The following is a 9822-nucleotide window of genomic DNA, read 5'->3' as shown; positions in this document are numbered from 1 at the left end:
CAGGACCGACACCACCTCGGAGTGTCCGTACTGGGCGGCACAGTGGAGCGCCGTCTCCCGCTCATGGTTCTGAGGAGGACAGGAACCAAGAGGGGGGGTGAAACACCGACGGATCTGAGTGGACCGGACCGAACGTCGGGGGAACAGAAGTAAGGGGGAGTGAAGGAACAGAGACATGAGGGGAAGCGAGAGGAGGGAGGGAGTGTGTCCACACGTGGCGAGACGTCCAATAGAGTCTGAGCTCCCGAAGCGTGTCGGGTTGGACGATCCGTCCGGGGAAATCTGCTGCTTCCTGTCGCTGCAATCAAGGCGCCCGACGTTTTTCCTCAAACCCGCCGAGCCTCGTTTTGGTTCGACCGACCGACTGACGACTGCACGTCAACGTCGACTGCTACTGCTTCAGAGCCAATTAGTGAAGTCAGGAGGGGATTCCTAAGACGTCCTTTGTTCTGGACCACTTGGCTGCAACGTCAAGAAAAACACTGAACCTGATGAAACCGTCTCTACGTTAATTCTGCTCCGTGGATCGTCGTCGCTCAGCTGCTGGCCGACGACTGGGGGAGGTGCAAGTACTGACCAGTGTGGTGGTGGTTCATGTGTTGTAGTTGTAGTTAGTACTGCAGTCATTGCTGGTTCGACTGTTGTTCCAGTTGTTTTGTAGCTAATCGTCATTCTGGTGGTTGTTATTGACGTTAAGCAATTGTACTTATTAAAAGGTAACAGATTACTGAGGAAGGTAGTGAGGCGACGGATCAAAGATGAAATTTCTCAGTACCAAATATCCAGTTAGCCTGAAGGTAGCATGCTACGCTAATATCCTGCTACAGAGGTCACTGACCAGAGGATGATCACTGACCAGAGGATGATCACTGATCACAGGCTAACAGAAGCAGAGAATCTGAAGCTCATAGTGTTTGTCAACAACATGACGGTAAATAAACTTGAATTTCAACACTCGCTGACCGTTTATACACCTTAACTACTTCCTGTACCTTCAAATACTCGCAGCGTGAAATTACTCAAATACAGAGATGATACTTGAGCTTCTCTTTACTCTGCTTCTACCCCCTCTCCCCTCAGCAGACCCCCCCCCACACCCCCCCCGCTCCCTCCTTTCATCCCTGCCTGCGAGCAGCAAGAACAGAGATGAAGAGATACAATGTGAGAATGACGGAGCGGAAGAGAGAGAGAGAGAGAGAGAGAGAGAGAGAGAGAGAGAGGATCCAGGAGGGAAGAGGAAAACACCACTATGTGTTTAAGAGCGGGCCCCCTCTCCTCAGCCAATCAGAGCGCTGCCCCCCCCCCCCCCCCACCTCCCCAGTGGAAGCGTCCACAGCAGGTCTGATTGCAGATCAGCTCCATAATCACACACTCTGGGACACTAATTCTCATGCATCACACTTTACTGCTGTAATTGTTGGTTTCTTTGTGTTTAACAAAGTCGCCGCGCTTCGATCCCGTGATCCACCGTCGGTCCTCCGCCGGAGCGACTCGGCGTATCCAGAGGGACTATTTATGCGCCGTCGTCTTCCCTCCTCTTCACACGGTCCCGTCGGGTCCTCGGCCACGTGGTCTGGTCTGACTTGACTTCGGCGGTACGGCGGCAAAGCCACTTATTCATCCGTCAAAGGTCAGAGCCCGATTCAGTCCCAGAGTCACAGCAGGTGGTGCACAGACAAACATCCTGTGTGGGCTCGCCGCTCAAAAACATCCCACCGCTTCCATCAATTAGCGTCGGGGTTCGGCTGCACTGTCATACTCTGATATAACCACTTTTTTCAGTAACAAGTAATCTAATGTGTGTGTGTGTGTGTGTGTGTGTTGTTGCCCACAGCGACCAGGGGGGGTATTCCAGAATGGAGGTTCATCAAAGTCCGATTTTCTCCCTGTATTGTGACTCGACTGACTCGGAGACGGGAGACGGGAGCAGGTGAGGCGCTCAGAGTCGGTTACCATGGTGATTTATCCCCGTGGACCGGCGCCGTGGCCCAGACCCTCAGGACAGTGGAACTGAGCCACATCCTGTCTGCACAGGAAGTGTTGGAAAAAGTGTTTTATTATGTATGAAGTCAATGCAGTTCGATAGAACGAGACATTCTAGAGTGACGAGAGCCTTTCAGAGCTTTTGACACGTCGACACGTCGTTCGCAGCTTCGCGGCATTAAACACGTCAGAAGCACTTTTTTATGACTTCGTGGCTCCTCGTTCTCATTTCCAGCGTCTGACTGCTGCTTAGTGATTTATTGGGTGACAGTGAAGAGACGTCGCCTCCGTCCAGCAGCTTCTCCTCTCCCTCTTATCTACAACTTTAATAGTGGCACAGAAATAATGAAGAGGCTCGTGTAACCAGCAGGAACCCGCCATCAACTTTGATGCCGGCTCCTCCGGCTAGCGCTGGATTCCTCTTCTTTCAGAGGAAGAATAAGACAATTTCATGCCAGAACAAAAGCAGACGGGTTCCGCTATCCTCCTCGAATACTGAATACAGCACCAGAATCTGGTCCAATACTGCACCAAGTTCTTACTAAAGCTCCCGGCAACGTGTGACGTGACGTCGTCCGTCCAGATTCTTTCACGCTTGAGTTCGTCTCTCGGGATCCAGTTCGTCTCTCGGGATCCCGTTCGTCTCTCTGAATCCAGTTCGTCCAGTTCGTCTCTCGGGATCCGGTTCGTCTCTCAGGATTCTGTTCGTCTCTCAGGATTCAGTTTGTCTCTCGGGATCCAGTTCGTCTCTCAGAATCCAGTTCGTCTCTCAGAATCCTGTTCGTCTCTCAGAATCCAGTTCGTCTCTCAGAATCCAGTTCGTCTCTCAGGATCCAGTTCGTCTCTCAGGATCCAGTTCGTCTCTCAGGATCCAGTTCGTCTCTCAGGATCCAGTTCGTCTCACAGGATCCAGTTCGTCTCACAGGATCCAGTTCGTCTCTCAGAATCCAGTTCGTCTCTCAGAATCCAGTTCGTCTCTCAGAATCCAGTTCGTCTCTCAGAATCCAGTTCGTCTCTCAGAATCCAGTTCGTCTCTCAGAATCCAGTTCGTCTCTCAGAATCCAGTTCGTCTCACAGGATCCAGTTCGTCTCTCAGAATCCAGTTCGTCTCTCAGAATCCAGTTCGTCTCTCAGAATCCAGTTCGTCTCTCAGAATCCAGTTCGTCTCTCAGAATCCAGTTCCTCTCTCAGGATCCAGTTCGTCTCACAGGATCCAGTTCGTCTCACAGGATCCAGTTCGTCTTTCAGAATCCAGTTCGTCTCTGAGAATCCAGTTCGTCTCTCAGAATCCAGTTCGTCTCTCAGAATCCAGTTCGTCTCTCAGAATCCAGTTCGTCTCTCAGAATCCAGTTCGTCTCTCAGAATCCAGTTCGTCTCTCAGAATCCTGTTCGTCTCTCAGAATCCAGTTCGTCTCTCAGAATCCAGTTCGTCTCTCAGAATCCAGTTCGTCTCTCAGGATCCAGTTCGTCTCTCAGGATCCAGTTCGTCTCACAGGATCCAGTTCGTCTCACAGAATCCAGTTCGTCTCTCAGAATCCAGTTCGTCTCTCAGAATCCAGTTCGTCTCTCAGAATCCAGTTCGTCTCTCAGAATCCAGTTCGTCTCACAGGATCCAGTTCGTCTCTCAGAATCCAGTTCGTCTCTCAGAATCCAGTTCGTCTCTCAGAATCCAGTTCGTCTCTCAGAATCCAGTTCGTCTCTCAGAATCCAGTTCCTCTCTCAGGATCCAGTTCGTCTCACAGGATCCAGTTCGTCTTTCAGAATCCAGTTCGTCTCTGAGAATCCAGTTCGTCTCTCAGAATCCAGTTCGTCTCTGAGAATCCAGTTCGTCTCTCAGAATCCAGTTCGTCTTTCAGAATCCTGTTCGTCTCTCAGAATCCAGTTCGTCTCTCAGAATCCAGTTCGTCTCTCAGAATCCAGTTCGTCTCTCAGAATCCAGTTCGTCTCTCAGAATCCAGTGGGAAAACGAAACCCTAAGGATCCAGCCGTCGCCGTTGACGTTCGTCTCCAATAGAAACCTTTCCCTGACGGAAATTCCTCTTCACCCTCAGACGAACTGGTATTTCCAGCATCTTTATTTTGGCGGGACATCCCCGTTTCGGTGTCATAAAGATCCCGTCCGTCCGCTGGACCTCCCAACATCTGGATTCCATCCGTCAGTTTCACGACATCCCGGACTTTTCTCGTTGCTTCAAGACTTTCTTTCTCCGAACCAAGTCTGGACGTTTTTTTTTCTCCCCGAATCGCTAAAATGTCGATATTCTGACTGCGCCCCCCCCGAGCGCTTTTGTGTCGTGGCGTTGCGGCGGCGCCTTGCTCACCTGCTGGTTGACGCGGCAGTGTGACGGACCGTGACGCATCAGGATGCGGACGATGTCCACGTCGCCCCTCCAGGCGGCCAGGTGCAGCGGGAAGCAGCCTTTACTGTCCGGCACGTTGGTGGACGCCTCGAACTGCAGCAGCTTCAGAACCACGTCCCTGAGACACATACATACACACACACACACACACACACACACACACACAGGTTATACACTGCAAAACAAGTCAAATCTAGGCAAGATATAATTTCTTAAATTAAGTGAAAAATTTGTCATTTTTGCTTAAAACAAAATTGTCCGCGAAGATTATTATTCTAGTTTTAAGATGATTATTACTTTATTTTCTTATTAGCTAGACTGGTCTTGGCATTGAGGATTAAAAACTAGTTCCAAGTACTGTTTGGCTTAAAACAAGCATTTTTTTCAATTTAAGACGACTGACCAGCGATCAAAGGACCTGAACTGGCCTTTCATCTTCTTATTTTAAGATTTGAAAGTAATAACACATGAGAATAATACTTGTTTTGAGTCCAAAAAATGCTATTTTCAAGATGCTGGGTCATATGGGGCAAGAATTATTTTCTTATTTTTGAAAATCTTGTCAAGTAAAATTTTCTTGTTCTGTTGGCAGATAATTTTTGCTTATTTTAAGTATTAATTTTCTTGTTTTAGTATATTTATTTCTTTATAAAGATTTCTGCAGTGTACAGGACAGTCTTTAAACTATCAACATTGATTCTGGATGACTTCGTGTCAGAAACACGATTTGAACCAGGCTCAAAGATCTAAACCTGGTCACTAAGCTGGTCTTGAAGAAAAAAAAACAAAAAAAACTCACGACCGAAATGAAATCCAAGAAAGTCAAAGGGTGAAAACTGTCATGAATTCTTTAATGCTCTTCGCTGTTCGATGGGTTATGAGAGGAGAAGAAAAAGTCCGGTTAATGTATAAAATCCTATATTAGAGGGTATTGAAAGTAATGAGATTGCAGGAATGGGTCGTCTGCTGTGTTCCTGTGTCTGGGTGGCAGAACGCCGGCGTTCTGGGAGCGCCGCCGCCGCCACATGGGGTCAAAAGGTGAAGAGCCGTCATTAGCATTGGAAATGTCAGGCTGGAGAACGAGGCGATAAGGGAGGAGCGGAAACTCTCCGAGGAGCAGAGTTCACTTCCACGTGTTTCCTAATGAATCCCCTCTGGCTGGACGGGCCGGGACGATCTCGGCAGTCCTGCTGGGCAGAGCTGCTTAATGATCACCTCTCCTTCACCTCCTCCCTCACGTCAAGCCCCTCCTTCCTTTCCTCTCTTCCGTCCTCGCAGGAAATCCTCAGAGTTCTCCCTAAACACTCGACTGATCCTCAGATCCTCCCGACTGGAGAGACGGACCGACCAAACATTCATAAAGACATCAAAGGATTCCTGTCGCCGCGTCCTCGTCCACAAACTGACGCTTCCTTTAGAGCCTCCTTTAGCCTAGGAAACACTGACGCTTCCTTTAGAGCCTCCTTTAGCCTAGGAAACACTGATGCTTCCTTTAGCCTAGGAAACACTGACGCTTCCTTTAGAGCCTCCTTTAGCCTAGGAAACACTGACGCTTCCTTTAGAGCCTCCTTTAGCCTAGGAAACACTGACGCTTCCTTTAGCCTAGGAAACACTGATGCTTCCTTTAGCCAAGGAAACACTGATGCTTTCTTTAGCCTAGGAAACACTGACGCTTCCTTTAGCCTAGGAAACACTGATGCTTCCTTTAGTCTAGGAAACACTGATGCTTCCTTTAGAGCCTCCTTTAGCCTAGGAAACACTGATGCTTCCTTTAGCCTATGACACACTGATGCTTCCTTTAGAGCCTCCTTTAGCCTAGGAAACACTGATGCTTCCTTTAGAGCCTCCTTTAGCCTAGGAAACACTGATGCTTCCTTTAGAGCCTCCTTTAGCCTAGGAAACACTGATGCTTCCTTTAGAGCCTCCTTTAGCCTAGGAAACACCAATGCTTCCTTTAGCCTAGGAAACACTTATGCTTCCTTTAGAGCCTCCTTTAGCCTCTTTCCTAACACCTTTACTTAACCCCGTGATGTCATCCAGGGTGAAGGTAAAGTCCATAGACAAGGTGACAGGAGGGACTTTTTGGACGTACCCTCAGTGAACGTGAACGCCACCCAACCAAACGTGGGCTGAAAGTTCTGGGATCTCTACCGCTTCACTGTTGGATCGTTTCATTAAAGCTCTTCCAGCACGTCGTTCCGTCAACTTGTGGAGTTTTGTTTAAATGAGAACGATCACATCGTACACGAGAACCAAAATCATTAACGTGAAATACGTTAAAGTGGATTTATGAATCCACTGACGAGCACCTTGTGAGTTTGAACAGCTTTTAAACAGTCTTCTAGAGTTTTAAACGGTCCGGGAGCCTAGCAGAGGTCTAACACCAGCAATTAACTGAAATAGAGTCTGTTTAAACCAGAATAACTTTTCTGTTTCCAAAACGGGCGGTTTAAAATAAACGAGAGGCCACATCGCACCGTCTCGCCGGCTTTAACCTCCCATTTAAAGTCCATCTCCCTCGGCGCTCGCAGCGTTTTCAGGACATTTCACTGGAAGAGCGAGCAGAGAGGACGGCAAGACAAGAAAGTGAAACCGTCCTCAGGTCCACTTCACTGGGTCACATCGCCGTCGAGTGACGCGGTCCAACCAGAACTCCTCTACGTTAAAGTACCTAACAATTCAGCTCTTCCGGGGCGTCATCGAGACGACTTTTTCAAGAGAAAACAGACCGGCGTTGTCGCATTTCGGAGTCCGTTTCCACGACAACGGTGCGCGGAGACTCTGAAAACGCGAAAGAAGCAGCCTCGATGACGAGTGTGGGACTGTTTGATTTCAATTTATTCAGGACGATATAGGGCACGTAGACCAGATAACGGCCCTGTCAGGACTTTGAAGACAACGCTACGGCTCGTGAAATCTTCGACTCCTTTAGCATTGTCGCTAACGTAGCAGATAACGGATTGAAATCCCATCGAACAAGCTGATTTAAGGACGCTCGTTAACGAATAAGTATTCGTTTAGCGTAGCATTATCGCTAATATGACGAAGGCAAAGTGTCTCAAGTATTCTGGAACAGCAGTTTTCTGAGCAGTGAAGGAAAACGTGGGTTCATGGTCAGAGCCTGAAGGTAAATGTGATTTAATACATGTGGATATATCCGGAACATTGTGACAGGGCGCAGAAACGGTGTGTTAAAACCTGGTTCAGTCTCACCTGTGGCCGTTGAGCGAGGCGTGGTGGAGCGGAGTGTATCCCGAGCTGTCGCTGCAGTTCACGTTCAGGCCTTTCCACATGCTGCAGAACCACACACACACACACACACACACGCACACACACACACACTTTAGTGTTTCTGCTCAAAGAATCACTGCAAAAGGCCTAAAGGTCACAAAGCCTGTCAGACACAACTCAGGGTTTATGAGCTTCAGCAGGTTTGCAATGTTTATGAATAATCAAGTCACTGAATGTTGCTGAAATATGTAAAGCAGGAAGTAAAAACATCCGCACGTCTATAAAATCGATCAAATCTAATATGTTGGGAAAGAAAAGAGAAAAGAAAAATCACACAAATTGAATAATTTAATTAATAGACATGTTTTTACTTAAAAGCTGCACCATCAAACCTGCTGGAAAAAAACAGAATTTAACATTTCTATTTTAAAAAGTACAGAAACTGGGGGCACACACACACACACACACACACACACACACACACACACACACACACACACACACACACACCCTGTCTCCAGGCAGTAATTATACGACCTCTTTTCTTCACACACACTCGGAGTACCAGAGGTACTAATTAGACAAATTCCAAACTGAGAAGCCGAGAAACGTCTAGAAGGAGGAAGACAAAGAGGCGACTATGGCTCTGGGGTAGAGTCGGTCCTCCAATAACTGGAGGGTTGGCGGTTCGAATCCCGCTCTATCCAAGTCATTTTGTCCTTGGGCAAGGCACTTCATATATGTTCACGCAATATATGAATTGTTCACGCAATATATGTATTGCGTGTGTGTGTGTGTGTGTGTGTGTGTGTGTGTGTGTGTGTGTGAGAACATCAGAACATTTACCAGGTTTGACAGACATCAACACAATGATCAAGGTCAGCATGGTTACGCAATCACACACACACACACACACACACACACACATAAAGTGGCTTCACATTAACGTGTCAGGCTTTTTAATGAAGGGTGTGTGACTCAGTGTGTGTGTGTGTGTGTGTGTGTGTGTGTGTGTGTGTGTGTGTGTGTGTGTGTGTGTGTGTGTGTGTGTGTGTGTGTGTGTGTGTGTTCTTGCCTAATGAACCCCGCAGCAACATTAAAATTGAAGCGTGTTGTTCTGCTCCGCTCTTTAACTTCAGCTCAGCTCAGCGTTTAGCGTTTGTGCTCAGAGAGCAGCTCCTCCGGCTGTCTTCACTCAGGTCCTCACGCTGAATGGTGAGGAGGTCAGAGGTCAGGCGTAGGCCTCCCAGCAGGCAGAGCGGCGTTGTTCAGTTTCAGTCCGACTGTGTTCAGCAGGAAAGAGACGACTTCAGGCCTCTGCGTTGTTTCTCTCTTTCCTTCATGTGTTCACAACCAGGGGTTCCTCTCCTGTTAGGATCCACTCACTTCACCTATTTGATCTGGTCTCAAGAACACTGAGGCTCCGTTTCCACGACAACGATGACACTGAAAACATGACGACTCGGTCGCAGTTGAAAATACTGCTATTGGGCCTCAGTCCTCAAGTTGAACTCCTCAGCTCTACATCACCAGCTCTACATCACCAGCTCTACATCTCTACATCACTGGCTCTACATCTCTAGCGCTACATCTCTACATCACTACATCACTGGCTCTACATCACCAGCTCTACATCACCACATCACCAGCTCTACATCACCAGCTCTACATCACCACATCACCAGCTCTACATCTCTAGCGCTACATCTCTACATCACTGGCTCTACATCTCTAGCGCTACATCTCTACATCACTGGCTCTACATCACCATCACTGACGCTACATCTCTACATCACTAGCTCTACATCACCACATCACCAGCTCTACATCACTAGCTCTACATCACCAGCTCTCCATCTCTACATCACTAGCGCTACATCACTAGCTCTAAATCTCTACATCACTAGCTCTACATCTCTACATCACCAGCTCTACATCTCTACATCACTAGCTCTACATCACCAGCTCTACATCACTAGCTCTACAGGGCAGGCTCTACATGCCCAGCTCTACATCGTTATCACACAGTTCAGCCCAGAACCTGTTTCGCCTTTCAGCCGAGACGAATCCTCACATTGTGACTGAAATCAAACATCAAAGCATCAAGTTCATTGAAGCTGCTTCGCATTAAAATCCAAAGTTACATCAAAGTGAGGCTTCGTCATCAAAGAGAAGAGAAGAGAAAAGCTTTAGTCCCGGATTATTGAAGAGGAAACTTTCTCTCAGTGCAGGAAAACTTTCACTTAAT

General features: G+C 47.9%; 1 protein-coding gene across 1 annotated transcript in view; it reads right to left on the bottom strand.

The window, feature by feature from the left end:
* anks1b (ankyrin repeat and sterile alpha motif domain containing 1B) overlaps nucleotides 1–9822 on the bottom strand; it is a 132672-nt gene that overhangs the window by 104623 nt on the left and 18227 nt on the right. The window contains 3 exon segments of the mRNA XM_080517898.1: nucleotides 1–69; nucleotides 4305–4461; nucleotides 7557–7637. The exon segment at nucleotides 1–69 is cut by the window's left edge and continues 84 nt beyond it. Coding sequence (XP_080374024.1) covers nucleotides 1–69; nucleotides 4305–4461; nucleotides 7557–7637 — 307 coding nt within the window.

The sequence above is a fragment of the Blennius ocellaris genome (assembly GCF_963422515.1).
Source record: "Blennius ocellaris genome assembly, chromosome: 22".
NCBI lineage: Eukaryota > Metazoa > Chordata > Actinopteri > Blenniiformes > Blenniidae > Blennius > Blennius ocellaris.
The sequence above is the reverse complement of the archived record's forward strand: the minus strand, read 5'-3'. Positions and strand labels throughout refer to the sequence as shown.